The sequence below is a fragment of the Talpa europaea genome (assembly GCF_964194135.1).
Source record: "Talpa europaea genome assembly, chromosome: 15".
In the NCBI taxonomy this organism is placed as follows: Eukaryota; Metazoa; Chordata; class Mammalia; order Eulipotyphla; family Talpidae; genus Talpa; species Talpa europaea.
The window spans coordinates 81,929,885-81,949,928 of record NC_140083.1 but is presented as its reverse complement, the minus strand read 5'-3'; the positions used below and the strand labels follow the sequence as shown (position 1 = coordinate 81,949,928).

General features: G+C 50.7%; 2 protein-coding genes across 2 annotated transcripts; both read right to left on the bottom strand.

Annotated features, from left to right (window-relative positions):
* Window positions 1-4,758: 4,758 nt before the first annotated feature.
* ZC3H10 (zinc finger CCCH-type containing 10) lies at window positions 4,759-7,533 on the bottom strand (the record flags this gene model as incomplete). The annotated part of the gene is made up of 2 exons (XM_084255675.1): window positions 7,475-7,533; window positions 4,759-6,121 (listed from the first exon to the last, which is right to left on the bottom strand). Exon 2 carries the CDS (start codon window positions 6,064-6,066, stop codon window positions 4,759-4,761), a length of 1,308 nt encoding a protein of 435 aa, XP_084111801.1. The 5' UTR covers window positions 6,067-6,121; window positions 7,475-7,533.
* Window positions 7,534-12,638: 5,105 nt separating this feature from the next.
* Window positions 12,639-19,702, bottom strand: PA2G4 (proliferation-associated 2G4). The gene is made up of 13 exons (XM_084254981.1): window positions 19,520-19,702; window positions 17,566-17,694; window positions 17,221-17,326; window positions 17,056-17,125; window positions 16,745-16,837; window positions 14,623-14,686; window positions 14,290-14,368; window positions 14,049-14,127; window positions 13,830-13,963; window positions 13,470-13,564; window positions 13,226-13,353; window positions 13,023-13,076; window positions 12,639-12,853 (listed from the first exon to the last, which is right to left on the bottom strand). The coding sequence occupies exons 1-13, from the start codon at window positions 19,605-19,607 to the stop codon at window positions 12,788-12,790; spliced, it is 1,185 nt and encodes a 394-aa protein (XP_084111107.1). The 5' UTR covers window positions 19,608-19,702; the 3' UTR covers window positions 12,639-12,787.
* Between the last annotated feature and the right edge of the window lie 342 nt (window positions 19,703-20,044).

Sequence of the window (20,044 nt, the reverse complement as noted above, 5' to 3'; positions counted from 1 at the left end):
CCGGCCCGGCCCGTCTCTGCGGTGCCGCGGCAGACGCTGGACACGCCTGGCGAGTCAGAGTCGCACCGTTGGGGTGGCCCAGCCCTCAGGTGAGGGCCGCGGAGGAGGTGACGAGGACGCGAGGTTTTATTCCTGCAGAACCTCCGGGAGTTCCTCGTCTGTCGGAGGGGACGAATTAAAAGGAAATCGGCTCCCTGGGGCGGGGCGGGGTCCACGGTCGCAGAATTACATTTTCCAAGACTCTCTGACCCTGAGCAACTCCTCGGGCACTAGAAACAACCCCAGAGCAATGAGGCGAGTGTTGACCACTGCCCGGGGCTGGGCCGCGCAGGGCCGGGGAAGGAGGCGCAGCTCACACGGACCGACCGGTCACTGGGCTTCGCCTGGAATACTGGCCGGGACTGGAAACTAGATCAACTGGACACCCAGGAGGGCACCACTGGCCACAGATGAGTGTCTCTTAGTGCAGTGAGATGAGACAGTATTCCACTTCGTGCAGGGGGGAGCTCGTGTTGATTGTTGGGGGAGAAGCAGGTCTGCGGCTGATAAATCTTATCTAGCTCTGCAAGGCGTAGATTTCATCCTGCTGTGTTTCATCAAAGCTGCTTAAAGCCTGTCCCTGCCCAGCCTTCCTCCCGTACTCCTAAACTTTCTTACTGCCCTTTCTCTACTTCTCGGGGGGCTCACTGTTCTTCCAGGCTGCTTCATACTGCAGAGTAAAGAACAACAGTCTGTCTTCCTCCTGTGTCCTTCATATTTTCAAAGGTGAGTAGGTAGAAGAGGTCAGGGTCTGGGGACTACAGCAGGAAAACTAGTGGATCTCCACAGCAGGACTCTATGGCATGGGGGAGGGCGCCCCCTTACTTGGGGGATGCAGAGGGTACTCATGGAGGTTCTTTTCCAAACTTCCCCCTTTTCTCACCCAGCTAGCTCATCAGATCCTCCTTCTGAGGACAGTATACGGAGGATGACAGCGCCTCCTCAGGAAGGTCTCTTCCCACCTGGGACCCTGGAACCACATTAGCAGCAGCTGCAATGCAGGCACCAGAACAAGTAAACAGGGTGGGTCCCCGCCCACGACAATTCTGCTGCCCAGGGGCCACCTGCTGGTGATAAGCAGTAAGTAGGTAACGGAAAAGAAAGGCCATTTGTTACAGGGAGTCTCTGAGCGCAGAGAGAAACCAGACTTACTGGATTTGCAGGCTGCGTTTGTATGTGAACTGCAGCGCTCCCTGGCGGAGGCCGAGGAAAAGAGGTGGTAATCAAGCGACTCTCCGAGCGGAAAGGTCCCAACCTGCTCTCCAAAGGATTTGAGGAAATTTCTGTATTAATCCCCAAAAGTTACTACAAAGCAGTGGTCCCGGTTTTTGTGTTGTGTGTCCCCATTCTTGGGTGGCTCTACTATTAGAACTTTCTTATGCCAAGTCTGGGTTCAGGATGCCTGAAGAGGTTCTTGGCTTCTCTTACCAGTTGTGGAACCCTGCATTGATTACTCTCCCTAAACCTTCTCTGAAAAACGCGTATGACAATAGTACCCGTCACGTCAGTGAGATACTGTATGTGAAGAACCCAGCAGAGTGCCTTGGTGTCTACTAACTACCCAAAGATGTTAGCTATTATTCCAGAACTCTTATGCAGCAAGACAGGATCGTTCCTAGGTCTCCCCTTAGTCTTCTCTTGCTAAGTTTTTCAACTATCCCACTGGTTTGTCAATGATCCGCCCTAAAAGCTACATTTAGAAGCACACACAATACTTTAGGAGTGACTCCGCTCATACACACACGGCAGAACTGCTGTATTTACGCCTAACGTTGGTTCTGGTACTCTATGGAGCGCCTAGATGCCTAGCACACAGCAGTTAACATTTATGAATTGACATATTCTGAGGACTAAGATCTTGCTTTGCAGCCAGTTGAAAGTTCTGTGTTGTCCTCATGTAACTATTGCTAATGCAGATCTCTGCTTTTCTTTCTCGGATAAGTGTAAGCAATTTTTAGGTGGAGTGGGTCAATTCAAATGGATCCAGATTTACTCCTTGGATAAATTTAGTCAGTCCAAGTTCCACTTTCAGTATTACTCAGTATTTCCTTAACATGGCTTTTCATATTTTTACACCTTTTAAAAAAGTGAAACATGGCCTGTGGTGTATCACCGGACACTAGAGGTTTCTAACGTTAGTGCACGCATCAACATTTACCAGACACAAATGTTCAGTTTTGGATTACACCAAACTCTATTAACTGACCTGTAGTTATTCCCTTATCTGTAGTGACTCAGTGGTTAAGAAAGAGGAAAGCAGTGCCTGCCATCTGGGAACTGGCCTGAGAACAGCTAGACTTGAGTGAGGAGCTAAGATGGGGCTCCTAGCTAGGAAATTATGTTCTCCTGTCAGACACAACTGCACAAAACACCAACAGCAGACAGTCAGTGGTGACTATTATGAAGTGAGGCACAAAACAAGATCATTTCACAAGATCACTTTGTTAAAAGTAAAAAACAGGGCCTCCCTGGCGGCACAGGCGGTTGAGCGCAGCGCCGTGAAGCTGTCCGCAGCCTCCGCAGTGCCAGTTCGATCCCCGCCGGCCACGGAGCAGCCCACGTTTCCGTCATTCTGCCTGTTCTGTTCCCCGCTCGGTCTCTGGTGAATCCTCTCACCCTCCCACACATCTGGCCTGTACCCCGGTTCTTGTATAAATAAAAAAATCTTTAAAAAAATCAAACTGCAATTTAAAAAAAAAATAAAAAACAAGGTCTGTGTGTAAACCACAGAAGAGCAAACACCCCTCGCTCCTAGCTAATGATTGTTGCTTCATTACTAGTTACCAAGAGCAAACAGCTTCCGCTTCACTCTGCCCTTGTACTAGATAAGCTGAAGAATTATTCCTGCTTCTCCGGTGGCACCTATTCCAGAGCTAAGCCCCACTTCATGAATGTTGCTTCTCCCAATTCACTTGAAGTCTAAATCCTGTAAGTTCTTTTTTAACACCCCTTGCTGAGACACGCCGGTTGCCAGTGGCACGGGCTGCAGTGAACAGTAAACACAATCTGCTCAACTACAGGTGTCCTGGTGGTCTTTAGCTGCAGCACGATCATAAAGGACCTACCATGTCCAGTTTCCCAAATCTACGTCTTTAGAAATACCTGGCAAAGAAAACAGTTTGTCAGGACTTGGCTGGAATGAATTCACCTTGGTATCTGTGATCACAGGTTCATATCTAAGTGTTCATAAACCATCTCTTTTAATAATCCAGAATTATGTCAGAAAGTCAACATTACGTTCACCAATGTGTGCTTCCTGAAACCCACAAACAATATTTCGGTGTTTGCCCACTTTCAGTCTTCAGACCCATTTGTGTTTTAAATGGCCATCTTGACAGCCCACGTCTCCAAGCCCAGGTGCGCCCTGGGTGATCAACCAGACAAGCAAGCAAGAGGTAGCAGGAGGTCCAATGGGGAACACCGCCTAGGATCACTTTCTCTACCCCCAAATCCACTGTCCCTTTAGACACCTGAGTTGTCTCCCCGACATCAGCCAGGGGCTGCGGAGGAACCGACCCCTTAGGAGTCTTAACTGACTCCTAACTGGATCTAGAGTGCTGTAGTCCTCTGCGGAGGCCCGAGAAGAAAGGGATGAACTCTGAGACTCGTGTCCCTAGAGGAACTCCCCTGTCCCAGCCCCTCCCGAGCCTTGAAGGATTAAGGCATTGGTAACCAAGGAAGGGATGGGGTAGGAGGGACACTAATTGCCATCAACACTCAGAGAGCAAAAGCCACCTGCTCTGCTGTTTGAATAGGGAAGGATCTGTCAATACATATCCCATTCCCATTTGCCAGCACACACACCTGCCCCCCTGAATGACCCTAGGAGCCCTGGTTACTACGGCAACCTGGGAATAGCACACGCAGGGAGAAAGCAGAAACAGATGGGCCTATTTTTAAACTAGACTAGGTGGCTCCAGTTCTTTTACCCCACAAAGTGCCTTCCTCAAAGCCCCATTCGGTCTTGTTCTGGGCCCCAACCCCTCTTCCACTGCGTCTGTCCAATCCAACCCAAGCTGATGAGGGTGGGCTCTTTATCCCATTTTGGCATGAATTCTATTTACTGCTTCCATCTTCCACACAGAATATCTAAGCAAGTTCTCACTGCCTTCGCTTGTTTAAAAATAATTTTTTTTTATTTCTTTGGAAAGTTGTGGGCCCTGCCCTATGGACTTCCAGGCCAAGCCAAGGTAATGAATCCTCCCTAGTCTCTGGGCTGGAGTATTATGGTCCCCGCCTTCCAAGGACCAGGAAGAGTTCCTGTATTGTACAACTCAACTAGGCCCCAAATTGCCTGAAGGCTCCTGTTAGGCCTTCTCTCCTTGCCGCCCACTTCCCAATCTTGCCTGGCTTTCCCCTTGGGCAGGGTATCTTTTTCTTCCAAAGCCAGTGCTGAAACCTGTGCTGTGCATGAGGGACAAGGACAGGGATGTCCCCAGCTTCCCCTCAGTCAGTCCTTCCTCTGTGCTGGCTTCAGTCTGCACTCCTAGCAAGCCCCTTCTCTGAGGCTTGACGGAAGATGGACAAGAGGACCCTCACAAGGGGAGGTGAGAGAAACCACATTGCTCAACCCCTTCTCAGAAGCAAACTCCTCATAGTCTCTTGTCCTAGTTCTTGCGTGAGCCCTTCAGACAGGGCCTGGGAGGGCTAGGCAAGTGGGTAAGGGCCCTCGACCCCAGCCCTGGGAGGCTATACCAGAGGAGTGTCCATGAGCCCCCATCAGTGTGGCATGGCTGTGATACGCATGCTCTGGGACGCGATGGGGTAAGTCACCATGGGAGTGGTGGTGTGGCTCATTGTGATTCCTGCCAAGGGCTGGGCCATCGAAACAGCCACAGGGGCCACAGGAGCCACCGACACAGCCACAGGAGCCATGGAGACAGGTGGGGGTGCCATTCCCTGGGCGATTGTTTGAGCCAGAGCAGCTGAGAGTGGCGTGATCTCTGGGTTCAAATGTGGGGGTGGGGGGGGTGGAGCAGCGGGAGGTGCAGCATTAGTTGGGGGAGCGGCTGGAGCCCCAGCGGGAGCCACCAGTTCTTGCTGGGACACGGGGCGAGGCTGGAGAGCCTGGCTGCTGAGTGTAGTGTGAGTCTGGGCAATGCCATGGTTAAAAGTGGCAACAGTGCCCACGGTGGGGGCCAGAGTCTGCTCAGTCGCTGGTGCAGTAGAGCTCAGGGTCATGACCTTGGCCTGATTGCGGAACTGGGCGTTTTGTTCCAGCAGTACCTCGTTAGTGGCCAACAGGTTGCTGACCTGCTTCTTCAGCTCCTCTACTCGCTTCCTGAGCATGGCATTCTCCTCCTCCAGCAGTCTGCACTCCACTCCGCGTGGTGGGGCCAGGCTATAATCGTAGGATTCATAATGGGGGCCATCGGGGGGGCAGCACCCACCTCGCCGGCGCTTGGGGCCTGGCTCATGGTCCTCAAAGCCCCTGTCAGGGAGGTCGTAGATGTCATAGAGATCATGACGTCGTCCTGGGGGGACTGGGCCTGCGGAGCCCCCACCGCCAGCACCTCCTCCGCCACGGGCATCAAACTCAAAATCCCGCTGCAGGTGACGGAACTTGCACTTGGCGCCTCTCTGGCAGTCACCCTTGAGAAAGTCGCGGCAGATCGGGACTTCCTCCTTGCCATTTGGTAGGTCAGCTGGTGAAAGGCCCAGGCCGGCTGCCACTTTCTGCCGCAGCCGAGGGGGAAGCTCTCCTGTCTTCTTATATCCATCCTCATCTTCCTTGGAGCCATGGATAAATCGGCAGTTCGGGCGACTACACTCCTTGTTCTGGAAGTCATGGCAGAAGATGAACTCGTTTTTGCTCACCCCCAAGTTGGACACCTCACTCATGTCTGGATGACGGTAGCGGCAACGCTTGCCTCTTTTGCACACGTTCCTCAGGAAGTCTCTACAGATGGCATCCGAGCTGGCCCCGCCACTGCCTGCCCCTGCCCCACTGGCCTCCTCGTTGCCACCACCTCCAGGGCCTCCGCCGCTGCTCCCAGTGCCGTTGGCATAGCTGTCCCGGTCAGGCATCCTGGTCCCCCCCAACTCAGGGCTTTCTTCCTTTTCTTGCCACCCTTGGTGACTGCTGGAAAGAGGAGAACTGTGTCAAACAGGAGCCCTCCAAAGCGGCCACACTCTTCCCGACTATAAAGCAGGCAGTCAGGCAAGAGGCAGGCCAAAGAGGCAACGGCTTTGGAGATGGAGAATCTACGAGATGAGAACTCGGCCTGGACTGGTTAGCTTGTCAGAAGTCCCGCCCAGGCCCTTGTGCACCTGGTCTGGGTCAGACTGATTCACACTTGCCTGGCTAACGGAAGAGGGAGGGAGTTGGGGTGAAGCCACCTCATCTCACTAACGATAATAGGACAAGGAGGGGGTAGGGAAAGAATAGAGTTGGATTTTATTTCCCGCTCTGAACTGACCTTATCATAGTCATGGAAGTGAAGCAGCTAAAGAGAGCCTGGGAACCGCGGCCATAGTGAGGCGGTGAGCTACTAGGTCTCTGGGTAATGGAACATCGGTGCCAAAACTTTCCTTAAGCCTCTTCCAAGGGATTTCAGGTGAGAACTCTGTGCCGCGTCAGGTCTCTAGGCTCCAGGACGCCTGAGTGGAGAGAGGGCAGACCCTAACCCTGTCATTTCTTGCTACTCATTCCCAGCTCGCCGCCACTCGCAATCCCAGCAGGGGCCCCCACCCCTCCCCTCCAGGGGAGAGTTCTACAGCTCCAAATAAGAGACTCCCACTCCCGGAGGACGAAATCATTTGGGGCAAGGTCAAGATGGAGCAAGGAGCTAATTTTACAGAACCCCTCCTCTCCCCATCCTGCACCCTCCTAAGCCTCCATGGGAAGATCCCACTGACTTCAAACCACACCGTTCCTCACCCTGCAAAGATCCTCTTTATTTATAGACTCCATAAAAGCTTTTTAAGCCTCCTCTTTCCCAAGAGAGCTCTGGAATGTCAGTCCACTGCCCTGGTTCTAGCCCTCCTCTCCCCGCCCCCCAACTAGATGGGGAGTCCCTGCTACCACGTGTCTGTCCGGCAAAGCCTCTCCCGGCCAGTGCTGAGGCTCCCCCTGCAGTTCAACCAGGAACATTTCACACTGCTCCCCCTTAAGTTAAGGGACTCTCCTGTTTGGCCTAGATGGCCCCCAACAACGCACTCATGGCCTTCCAATCCTCTCAGATGGACGGACCAGAGGCCAGAGTTACAAGAGAATCCGTAAAAGAGGGGTCCTCTTCCTCCAAAGCGATGCAGTCCCAGTCAGTACAAATAACCAAGGGAAAAAGCAGCAGTGAAAGACACAAACTTTTACTAAAAGGGAAATGACCGGAGGGAAAGTAAATGCCATCTGTCCAGGTCTGACCCACGCAGGTCCCACCAGACACAAATAAGCGAATCCGCCTTCCCACCCAGCTGTCCCAGCTTTGTTCGATACCTGAGGTAGCTCAGGTGAAGTCCGGGGCTCCTGTGGGTCTCCACCTCCACATCACTGCTGGGTTCTGAACAGGAAAAAAACAGAGTCTGGGTGGGAGAAGGGGAAAGCAAGACGAGAGAACTACGGGGGGCTGGTACGAGAAAGATGTCTGACAAACGGCAAGAGCTCTGGGCACTTTAGGGTTTCCCTAGGACTCGCCCTGGATTTCCTCTAGCAAAAGGACAAGTTGTCAGTAGGAAGGGTGAGGGGCAGAACTCCTCTGGAGAGGCGAGGAGGGCGGGTTGAAAACGAGTCGAGTCCACAAAGAAGGGCGAGGGGCGCCCCGCCTCGAGCGCCAGAGCCCGGCCTGCGGTCGGGACTAGAGGCGCCCCAGGGGGATCCGTGCGGGGACAGCGACTGACAGTGCAATGGGACGGCAGATTAGACTTGGGGGCGGTGATTGTGACGCTTCGCAACACCCCAGAGTTTGCGGAGAAAGTCCGAGTAGTTTGCCGCGCCGAGTCTTCGAGCGTGGCCGACTCCGCGCGGCGCGCCGGCTGGCCCGGGACAGGTGACTAGGGCACCAGCGGAGCGCGACGTCAGGAGGGGCAGGGACTCCAGGTGACATCAGGCTGAGGGGATGGGCAGGGCTGTGACGTCACGGAGCTGGCGTTTGCTCACTAAGCGGGGTCAGTCAGAAAGGGGGCTCGGTCCACGGGCGTGAGAAGGCGCCAGCCAGGTCCTGGGGGGCTGGTGTATCCCGGCCGGGCGCAGCCGCTGGGCCGGCCCCGACTCCTCCCCTCCGGGCGCGGCCTCCGCCTAAGTCTCCCGCCTCCCTCACCTGCCGCCGCCGCCGTAGTTGCTGCTGCCGCCTGCCGGTCCTCTAGCTTCGACAAAGAGCCGCCTACCCAGTCGCTCTTCCGCTTCCTGCGGAAGAAACGACGCTCTGGGCGCCGGACCCGGAACCATACTCTATGGTCGCGAGGCGTCCGGGCGCCCAGCCGCAGGAAGCTCCCAGCAAGCTTTGCGCGTCACCATGGCAACCCAACCGCACAGCGCGGTACGGAGCGCACGAGGCGGAACTCCGCGTCGGCCCCGAGAGGAGCGAGCAGGGGCGGAACCAGCTTTGCCACTAACCTGCCCGCCAGCCCCTTGCAATGCTAGCGGGCGCTACCTCCTCTGCAGGACCTACAGGCCGCCCAATGCTCTGCCGGCTCCCAGGTGCGAGGACTACCTGTTGGCCAGGGGCGGGAGTCGCGCCCCACACTGCAGCCCAGGCAGCTCGGCACTCTCTGTAGCATGGGGGTAGCAACCCCCGGGTTGCGCTCACAAGAACCCACACACCTAACGGAGCCATAAAAACCACGTAACAGACAGGATAATTTTTTTCTTCAGCCAAGACAGCAGAAGGGATGGTTTATTGTACACGTGTTACATTCAGCCAACTGAGAACAGAACTAGTCCAGAATGTCACAGGTCCAGGGCAAAGGACCAAAAGGGACTGGTTTTGGTACGAGCACGGTGGGTCTCTCAAAGGTGTTCGCAGCGACCAGATGGTGATGGATGTTCTAGATTCACTGAGACAAAGTTCTAGACAGTAGCATGCAGTCCAACAATTTGTACCAGCGTCCCTGGCCTCCGGCTTTCCTTACTTCTGTTTCTGTGGCTTCATGGGTGTTACTAGTTTACTTGGACCTCTGCCTCATCTTTCTTCTTTTGCGCTTCAGCCTGAAAAGCAGACGTAAGAATGCATCTCCCCCCCAGCTCGAGTTTTCCCCGCCAACCTTCAACGTGCACAAATACGGGCTCGTGAAAGGACGAGCACGGCATGTGTTCAATCCCACGGCTGAGTCAATACTCCGCGTTTTTCACAGCAATTTTAGTTTCCAAACCAAATGTTCCTCCCAAGGTTGGCTCAGGTGTACGCTCCCTTCCCGCCTCCCGTGCCGGTAACATTGTAACATACCTGCGCATTCGCTTCTTCCTCCACTGGTAACCGAGCACGACCAGAGGCAGAGTATGAAACAAAAGGTTATGAGTTTTGGCAACGGCTTATGTGCGGTTATACTAAGGGCTAAGCAGGTTCTTGCCCGAGTGTAAGTGCAGGAAGCAGCAGCCGTCTAGGGACCCCCGCCCCAGACGTAAACACCAAAACCCGGGTGGGGCTCCCCGACTGCCGCCCTCCTTCCCCACAGCACTCAGCCCCTCCTACTATGCTTCTCACAAGCTCTGCTCCCCTTTTCCACTAAGGGCTCGTAACACTTACGAACCCAGAGGTGTGGGAGCCATGGCGGGCTTCCCTCGCCTAGGTTTCCTCCCTACTCTTAACTCCTACAGCTCCTGCCAGGGGAACGCTTACCTTGGCTCTCATGGCGCGGAGGCTTCTATGGGCAAAGAGAAAAAGACCACAATTAATTTGCGATAGTGATGGTTAGTACGAAGGGCAGATGTTAATGGATTGTAAACGGCATCTGAATGCAGCCAGCAGTAACACTCACCCGGGAAGATGGCGCTAAGGCCGAGAGAGGGCCCGCGGCCCGCCTATGGCTATTTAATGGGACGCGCGGTGTCGTCACTTCCGCTCTCCACTCCTTCCCGGGGGCGGGGCTTTCTAGGGAGCGTAACAATGGGTTTTGGCCTCTCTCCGCCAAAAGATCAGCGATAGGATTAGGAGTTTTCACGGGATGGAAGGGGACTTTGACTTTGAGTTGCAAACTCCCCTCCCCCCGGTTTTATCGTAAGGACATGACATTATTTCCACGTGAACTCGTTTCCAATGGGAACGGCAGGCGCAGGAGTGACGGGGCGCTTCCGCCTTTCCTCGCAGTGCCTCACGGGAGTTGCAGTTTTCTGAGGAAACCCTCCATCTTACCCTGGAGAGGTGCGGATGGTACGAAACTAGCTGGTTTCACTGGTTTGCTCTATTTCTGAACAAAATTGCTGCAGGAAGATTCGATCTCGGAACTTCCGAAGGTCCTAAGATTCCAGAATATGAATGTAAAGTGCGAGTCGAGAAAGCTGTCATGCTACAAAAAGGTACATTTGTCATGATTTCCTTAGCTCAAGGTTTTTCCCTACTAATGTCCTTCCCCACAAAGCCTCAGGCCGAATATCTGATTCCTGGCCACAGTGCATCTTGTTCAGAAAATACTTTAGTGATTCCCCTCTAGTGGTGAGGATAAAACCAGTGGACTGAGAGGAAGCAAGATGAGCTCTCTTCTCTAAGGCAAAAATGCTGTGTTAAGAACTTACCGGTGTCGCGGTAAGGTCAAGAAGCACGTTTTTAAAATGCCCAACATTTCGCTACGGAAAATTTGAGCTATGAAGAATGAAAAACAATACCTAATCAGACTTCATCTTATTTAACGTACTTTTAAGTTTTCGTTATAATCCCTTTTGGATTCACTTTTATGTATTTCACTTTTAACTTTAGGGCTTTTGTTTCAAGTATTTAAATAGCTATAAGTATTACCAAGAATGTAAGGTTCTTAAAAACAAAAAGAAACCCTAGCAGAATTGAGTTGGGGATTGGAAAAAAAAAAAAAAGTCCACAAGGATCCCACCTGTTGATTGCCCATTATTTATACAATCTTGTGAAGGACCTGCGTTCAGTTCTGATCTGTATTATTTCCAAATTCAGCAATGCTTTTTTAACATTTAAGATACTCAAAGCTCAGTAACTATTCATCCAGTCTGGGCCTGGCTCTGGAAAATTGCCTGTCACAAAAGGCATTCTCCCTTGTTTCCTAATCAAGATAAACACTTATATATCGTTTTTATTTTTTAATAGGACACGTTAAACATGTTAGTCATGAACTGCATCAGCAGCAACTTTAGAAAATCAAGTCACAAACTCCCATAGAAAATATACTCTATCTCAATTCAGAGGATCCAGGATTTGTCTTAACCTAACTCATAGTATTCCTAGCTTTAAGACAGTAGAATATGGCAATATAGAAAAAAGTTCCAGGGGCCTCAGGGTTAAAGACAGCGCAATCAAGCTGTAGTCAGCCACTACAGCAAGAGTTCCATCCAGGATCCAGGCCAGCCAGGGAGCTGACTCCCATGGCACAGCAGACTTCTCCTGTCTCACTACTTCCCTCAGGAGTGTATTTTGGTCAATCTGCCTGTTCTGCTCCCCACTCATCTCTGGTGAAACCCATCACCCCCTGCACCTCTGGCCTACTCCCCAGTTCTTCTATGCATAAATACTTAAAAAAATTCAAAGTGATCATTACATTGACATTCCCCACCTCCATCAAGTAAGCAGCAGACAAAGGGACATGATTGAGTAAATCCAAATTTATTTTAATGCCATGTCATTTTCAATGTGTTTAAAAACCTCATAAATTAGTGGGAGCCCTAGTTCCCTGGAACAGCATGCCAGAGGTACTGAAATTCGTCAGTTTTCACTCCAAACCCCTAGCAATTCACCCAATCCAAGTCCGCAGCCTCAGAAAGCCAGGAGTTGCCTCTTCAGTCAGTCTGCTCCTCTGGTTCCTGGTCTTTCTTTCAAGGGAGGGAAGTCAAAATATTTCAAACAGGGAACAAAACCACAGTTGAGCTTCCAGCTCATATTTGTAAGATGGAGCAAAGAAAAACCCCAATGACTCCAAAGAAATGGACATGGTTGAGATGGATTACTTCTTTACAACTTTGTGGAATTAAAAAAAAAAAAAAAAAAAAACCTGAAGAACAAAGTTACTAAAAAAGATTTACAGATGAGGATCCATTTGGTAGATGAGAATCCCTTGATAAATGCAGGCTCCACTCCTAAAAACGGGAGGGGCCTACCCAGACAGCTTGGATCAAAAAGGAGCCACATGTAAATAAAAACAATCTGAAGAATTACTCCCCTCTATTTTGAGGCCAGATAAAATACTTGGGGAGGGTGGGGAAGAGAGAAATAAGCCCCAATAGATGGTAAAATGTTGACAGTGGAGTGGTATAAAAACCTCAGCAGTGTTGTTAGAGGCGGTGGCTACGTCACCCCCTCCCTGTGGTAGGGGCCGTGACCAAGCAGAGGGTAGTAGAAAAAGGCTAGAAAGAGGGGCTTGAAGACGGTGGGTTTTGACTCCTGATTTTATTATTCAATTTCTCTTTGCTATTTAAAGTAGTCTTCGGTGGTTGGGAAGCCTGGCTTCCCAAGACCAGAGTCAGTTGGAGCTGGTTGTTGTTGGAAGGGGACTGGGTTGGGGGACTGAGATGGGGGCAGGGAAACCCCCGCTCTGCTGGCCATCCTGGGTGGAGAAGACGAACTGCACTTCACAGAGCCTGGGGTGTGGTGGGAAGGGGATGAGGCAGGAACGGCAAGCTGGGGAGATGGGACCCACCTCAGTCCCCAGCTTCATTCTCTTCTAATGTTTCCCCACTGGTGGCATTCTCTGCAGTCTTGGAAGCCTATATTCAAGGCAAGGAGAGAGAGAAGACTACTTGCAATAGTCTGATGAGGCTGAGAAGGGAGGAAGAAGGATGAACAGAAATCTCTACTTGCTACCACAATCCAGGAGGGTGAAATAAAGAGGAATCAGGTCCACCCTGCCAGAGAGAGGGATAACTATTAACACACCTTCTTTTTTTTCTTTTTCTGAGTTTTCCGACTTGCAGAACTCTGGAGGAGGGCCTGGAAGAAGGAAAACAAAATTTGAGGAATGTAGACGAAACACAAAGTGTTACTCATAGCACTGCAGCTTGTTTCAGGACCTTGCTCACATTTAGTCTTCACTCTCAGGACAGGTACCACATGCTCCCTACTTCCCACTCCCTACTAACCTTTAGCTCTGCATCCTGGACCTCCATCTCAGACTTGTAAAGATCTGGCTCAAAGGGACCACTGGTTATCCTCATGGGGCCATTGGGCATGAGCAGAACTGTAAATTTAAACTGGGCAACAAATTCACCTATGGGAAAAGCAAAGTGTTTTGACAGAATGTTCCTTTGCCATACTCTTTTCAGTAAGCTTTGGGAGAAGATCTCAGAAAATCAGGGACTCCAAGGTCAAACTCTTGGAACTCACCCTCCTTCTCATAGAGAACATTAAATGGTTGCAGCAGTTCATGTTTGGCGCACTCCACCACACCCATACGGGCCTTCTTCTCATCTTCAAATGCCCTGGGTAGGGGAAGACAAATTCAAGTATCCTTAACTCCCCTACAATCTTACCATTTTACTCATGTCTTAAAAGAGCTCCTACAGAAATCCTACTTCCTACTGCTCTTTTACATTCCTCAGTGAGGGAGCTGGGGAGAGTGAGTACATGCAGACCAGGGCTACAAGTCTTGGTGAAAGGGGGGAAGAGGAAAGAGTGTCCCTGGGCACATGGTCAACGAGTCAGACTGTCCTGTCCAATTCCAGTCCTGGGAAGCTGCAGCTGTACCTTAAAGTAAATGGCATGGCATCAAAACGCCTTTCAACCTCACTGAAAAAGGCACGTGATGTTTTCATTTTCAGGCCATATTGTTTAGAAGGATCTCGTTTGTAAATGGTGGTTCTCTGTCCTGCATCCTTGGCCTAAAAGAGTAAGTTAGGTCGCATCGGTTTGCTGTTCTTAAACAAACCCTCAGTCACCCCTCTGTGCTACCTCTAGTTTCCTCACCTTGCCTTCTCCTGAGCTTACGAGAACATCCACAGCATATACTTCATGTACCTCAAATTCAGCTTTTTCATGGTCCTTCCTAAAAAAAAAAAAAAAAGAAAAGAAAACCATAAAAAGCAGTAAGTAGTTTCTGGTGCTTGGAATAAAAGGTAGACAAGATGAGGCTGGCTATATGAAAGAAAAGAACATTCACAGGACTAGTCTGGTACGATGCAAGGTGAAGACTGGGGCTGGCACTTACTTCTGCTGGTCTGTGGGGTTCTGGATAATGGTTTTCTCTCCATCAATGACATGCTGCTTCAATTGGTGTGACAGCATACCTGTAAGATGGCACGAAACCTATGATACCAGCCACCTGGCGTCCCAAAAAGCTTCCAAAGTATTTTGCTGGGGTAGGCAATGAAAGTCAAGTGCCTGGCTATGGAATCCAGGGCAGGCGCAGGAGCCATGGAGACAGGGAATTATGGTTTTGGCTCAGACTGCTAGAGCCAGGATGGACACTCAATGGAACAAGAGTACAATTATGCTAAACCGCTCACACTTAAACCCTCAACCCAATTATCTGAGTTCTTACCTTCTATTGGTGTGCAATTAAATGAGTGGGCAACTTTATTCCAGGCTTCTGTCACTTGTGTGTTCTAGAAGTACAAGACCAAATAATAGGTGAGATACCAAAGGTTAGTAAATTTTCTCTATCATGAGACTAAGCATGGAAGAACAGAGTTCTAATATCTTTCATCTACCAAGGAGAGTGATTCACATTTCGCAGTCCTATGAACCCTGCAAGTTAAACATACGTTATGTTTGCTATCACTTCACAAAAAAACTTTCAAAGGATGGTCTAATTTGACAATTCTAAAAGGTGAACAGGGTAGATTCAGATTCTAATTTTTAGAGGAAACAGGCTCAGAAAGGTTAAGTGATTTACCCAGGGTTAAACATGTATTAATTGAAAGAACCTGGGAAAAGCCCAAGTTTTCCAATGGGTAATTCCAATGTGTTTATTCCATTGTACCTAGAATTCTAACCTGAGAAGGGACAGTGAACTTTTATTTCCCCTTCCTTCTTTCAAACATGATTTGATCCTCTAAGCTATAGTTTTTAGACAAAAAAGTAAACAGCCACAGTTAATATTATTGAACTACGTGCTGAGTACCATGATAATCACTTTACAAACATTATCTCAATCGTCACAACAATCCTATGAGAATAAGGCACAATTTTTCTTTCTTTCTTTTTTCTTACAAAAAAAATTTTACAGATGAGGAAACTTGAAGCTTAAGTTATTTTTAAACAGTAAGGGTCATGATAATAGACTGAGAACCCAGAAAGTCTGATTTCATAGCTGTACAATACTACCTCCAGTGATGATACACAATAGTAATTATATAAGTAATAAATATGCAAAATTACTATAGCTAACTCAAGTGTTTGCTATGCACCAGGCTCTATTTCAAAGTGCCTTGTAACAGCTCTATGAAGTAGGTCTTATAAGGAAACTAGGAGAGATTTAAATGAAAATGATGTAATTAAGTAATAATGGAAATAAAGCACAAATTAAAAGGATAAAGAAAAAGAAAGCCCAAAAAAGGAGAAAGCAAAATGAAAGACAATGTTTTATGTACTGAACACGTCTCTGGAAATTCAAGTTATTTTATGACGTTTGGCCTTTTTAATATTGTTGTGCAAGGTACAACTCCTGGCCTCTTTACCACCAGTTTATTAGTGCCATTTATGCTCTCCTGTCCTTTTTATGAGGTTTGTTTTTATATGTTTAAAACTGAATCTTTATTTTCCATGTTTTATTGTAAACTACTTCAAATTATCTTGCACATCTAAAACATGAAAAATAAGATTCCCTATAAAGTTGGCAAGGAAGGGGCCATATATTCTTTTTTTTTTTTTAATAGAGGCATGTTTTATTTATTTGTTTTATCTGTTTGTTTGTTTTGTTTATACATGCACTGGGCACAGTCAGAAGCGCGGGAGGGTGCGAGAATTCACCAGAGCCAGGGCAGGGAGCAGAACAGGCAGAAGGACCGAAGTACACTGCTGAGGGGAGCAGCGGGCGGCAGGAGAGGTCTGCGCGCCATGTGGTGGGACCCTCCTCCCGTGGCCGGAGAGCAGCTGGGGATCGAACCGGCGCCGCAGAGGCCGCGGGCAGCTTCGCAACCCAGCGCTCAACCACTGCGCCACCGGGAAGGCCCGGCCATATATTCTTAATCATCTAACCTGGAACTGTTTAGCACTGAGCTCTTTAGTTCCTGCCTCTTTCAGAAATCCCACCCTCGGCAACTTAAATAAGCTATCTGTATTACAAGGCAACTGTGGGAGAAGTTAGCAGTTCAATATAGAATAGCTACAGATGCCTAATGTATCTTTGGCTCTATTAAGCTTTGTAGTTGAAATAAACAGCTTATGGGCCTCCCCTGGTGGCGCAGCGGTTGAGCACTGGGCTGCGAAGCTGCCCACAGCCTCTGCAGTGCCAGTTCGATCCCCGGCCACCAGCGAGGGTCCCACATGGCGTGCTAGACCTCTCCTGTCTCGCCCGCTGCTCCCCTCAGCAGTGTATTTCGTTGGTCTGCCTGCTCTGGCTCTGGTGAATTCTCTCACTCTCCTGTGCTTCTGACTGTACCCAGTGCTTGTATAAATAAATAAATAAATTTAAAAAAAAAAGAAAGAAATAAACAGCTTACCTGGTTTCCAGGTTTGACCAGGCGTAGGGCAGCTTCTGCACAAAGATGAGCTGCCTTAATGACATCTGCTTTTCGCCCCGTTACTTGGGTCCCCTGTAGATAAGGAACAACAATCAGTACTTTCCTAGCAAACTCTTAGTTGGTTCATCCAGTAAGTATCTGCGTGCCCAAAATACAACACAGGCAAATGAGCAGGAGAAAAAACAGCCTTTCTCCTTTTATGTCTCTAGAGACTATCTCAAAAATTTAAGTGATGGCAGGAGAAGGGGTAGAAATAAAAATTAAACAGTGCAACCTCCACCCCCACCTACCTGAACTACACCAACCACAAAAGTATGAGCCACATTAGCTATGAAACCATCCACGTGGACCCCAAGGTCACTGAAAGACAGGCAAGGGTAGAATACAGCATAAGGAACGGACACGATGCAAATGCTTAGGAAAAAGACAAGTGCTCTAAACTGACTTGAGCTTACATTTTTACTAAGTCACCTTCCTTGAGAATATAGTCCTGGTCGCTCTTCAAAGGGGAGAAGTGACATACACAGTTATTTACCGAAATGCTGGTGGGAAAGGCAATACCTGTAAAGACAGAATTGTCAGCAACTCATTGCTGGGCTCTCTCAGGAGTCCTGTTGCCCAGCAGAAAAAATGGAAGACGTTTCCTCAGGTCTTGGTTTAACTGGCCTGGATTGGGTCAAAAACTGTCTCCCACTTATCCCAGAGAGTGCGCCCAGAGCTGTGGTGGGGTTCCATCATTTACAATAAACAAAAAGGACAGAATAAGGATCAAACTTGGGAATCAGTAGGGGATTTATTACCTTTTTTCATTTCCTTTTCTTTCTTGAAAATTTTCCCCGTTTCTTCCATAATCATGGAATCCCCTTTCTCACACAGGCTCAGTACCGACACCCCTGAGCTGGATGCTTCCACCAAAGACCGCAGCACCCCTGGGGACAGAAGCCAGCCCTGTCAGCCTTCCATGTGTTTGCTGAGTTACCAGCCAAATACTGTACTCCCTGGTGTCACTGTCCTGGTGCCACTGCCCCAGGCTGACAGAGGGAACAATGCTGCCTCTTGGAAAGGCAATCTCTACATGTCTACCTTTCTGTCCTAAAACAAAAAGGTAAACACTCCCTTTCCTCGCTTATATGGGAGGCTGGAGATACACAATCCGTCTCCTCAGACAAGGATGACTTTCCAGACATGGAATCTGTGATAGATATGTTAACTTCAACCACCAGAGCTCTTTCAAAGTATCCCACATAAGGGGAATATTAACTACAGAACAATGACCCATGAGGTAAGAAAATAAAAAAATTTTTTACAAAAGTACCCCACATACATGCCAAGCAGACCTGAAGAAATTTATAGGCGTTTGGGACAACAGGAGGGTAGCTACCGAACTGCTGACTCAAAGCTGATGCATTGTTAAATGCTACCTTCTTCCCTTCTCAGACACACCAATTAGGTGTCAGTAACCTCAATTTATGTAGATTTATTTCCTCATAAACAAGCCAGGGAACTTAATCTAAGGTCCCTAAGCACGACTTCTTGCTTTCAGACAGTCTCAAAGAGGTGTTGTGACCCAAAAGTTTCAAAACTGGTATCCGGGATCACAAGCGTCTCAGAAGTTATAAAGTGCACAGGGAAGTTTTCCTCTCCTGAGTCAAACCACTAATACCAAATGCTAAAATGTACCCAAGATGGAGGTATTATACTAAACGTCCATCATGTCATAAAGCATTGTTCTGTTCACTGGAGGCTCCCTCCGTGTCCATCCTGAACTTCAGGCTCGATTTCTGAGATCTAAGTTTTGGTGATTCCTTAGAATTCTGAAAAAAACCAACATCTCAGACACAGGACCAAAGGCATCCAAAATACATCCTCCCCAACTATCTTTACTGTCAAGGTAATTTAAAAACCCAAAGACTAGCATTTTCTATCCTCCTAACCTGGCGTAAAAGTGAGAAGGTGATTTAGAAAAAACAGAAAAGGAAACATCTGCCCTGAGAGGTAAGCAGCTGCTGAGGAAGGTGAGGCACAGCTGCAGCAAGGATGACTTCTGATCATACTAGATTCAGTCCCCGGCTTTTCCAGCACAGCCCACTAGTTTGCCTAGTTGAAAAGTTAGGGGGACCCTAGAGCTGTGAAACCCCTAGGCTCAAATCTGAAGGCTCACTATGGCCACCTGCACAGACCGGAGGGGTGGTGGCTACGAGCAACTTCAAGAAAAGCCAGCTGCGTCTCCAAGAGCTGTGCGAGGCGCTCCAGGGGCGCCTCCAACGGCCCCCCCGAGCCGGCCCGAGAATAAAAGGGAGCCCCCGCCAGGGAGGGAGGCGAAGCAGCGGCCGGGCGGCTCCCGCAAAGCACGTGGCGGGGGAGCGGCCGGGGCGCGGCGGCCGGCGGGCGCCCCGGGACCCCGCGACACGTGCCGGCGGCGAGCGCGCCCCGGCGGAGGGGCGCCTCCCCTCGCGGGGGCCCCGCCGCTGCGGGCCGGAGGGAAGGGCAGGGGTGCACCTGCCGCCCGCCCAACGGCCGAAGGGCCGGCCCGCCGCGCCCCGCTCCGCGCCCGCCGCGGCACCCCCGGACCCGGTCCAGGCCGCGCCGTCGCGCCCCGCGGCGACAGTCCGCCCACCGCGCCGCCGCGGGGTCCGCGAGGGGCCCCCGGAGCCGGCGCCGCACGGCCCCGCCGCCCCAGGCCCTCGGGGCCAGCCCCGCAGCGCCCCCGCCCGCCCGCGCACCCCATCCCGGGACCCCCGAGGCCGCACTCACGGTTGGCAATGTCGCCCCCCATCTTATACTTGGTCACGACCAGGTCTTCGGCGATAGTTTGCTCCTGCTGCTCGTCCTCGCCCGACATCTTCCCAGCGCCAGCAGCACCCCGCGGTCCTGGTCCCCCCGAGCCGCCGCCTCGGTCCCCGTCCCCGCGCGGGCTGCGCGCAGAACCCCTCAACCCGCGAGGAGAGCGCGAGCTACAGGGGAGCGGGCAGGCGAGAGCGAGAAAGTGCGAGCGCGCGGGCTGAGCGCAAGGCACGCTGGGATAACGAGTTCTTTTCACCGCCAGCCTCCAGCCGCTCCTGCGCACCCGCGAACTACAATTCCCAGGCTGCCTTTCGCGGCCCTAAGCCAGGCCCTGGGGCCTTGCCCTCGGAGGGCCTAGCACGCCGAATCGCCGGGCACGCCGGGAAGGGTCGGGCTCCGGCGGGAAGGCGGAGCCGTTGGGACCTTGAGGGGAAGCGTGGTCCCTGCCGGGGAAACCGCGTCCTCCAGCGGCGTGGGGAGCCCGAATACTGGGGG

Excerpts from the sequence above, each read along its gene's own strand:
- PA2G4 (XM_084254981.1), bottom strand. The coding sequence starts at position 19,607 with ATGTCGGGCGAGGACGAGCAGCAGGAGCAAACTATCGCCGAAGACCTG. Across the intron at positions 14,128-14,289 it reads AACCCCACAGACCAGCAGAA|GAAGGACCATGAAAAAGCTG; the intron begins GTAAGTGCCAGC and ends TTTTTTTTTTAG. Across the intron at positions 13,565-13,829 it reads GCCATGCCATTTACTTTAAG|GGCATTTGAAGATGAGAAGA; the intron begins GTACAGCTGCAG and ends TCCCCTACCCAG.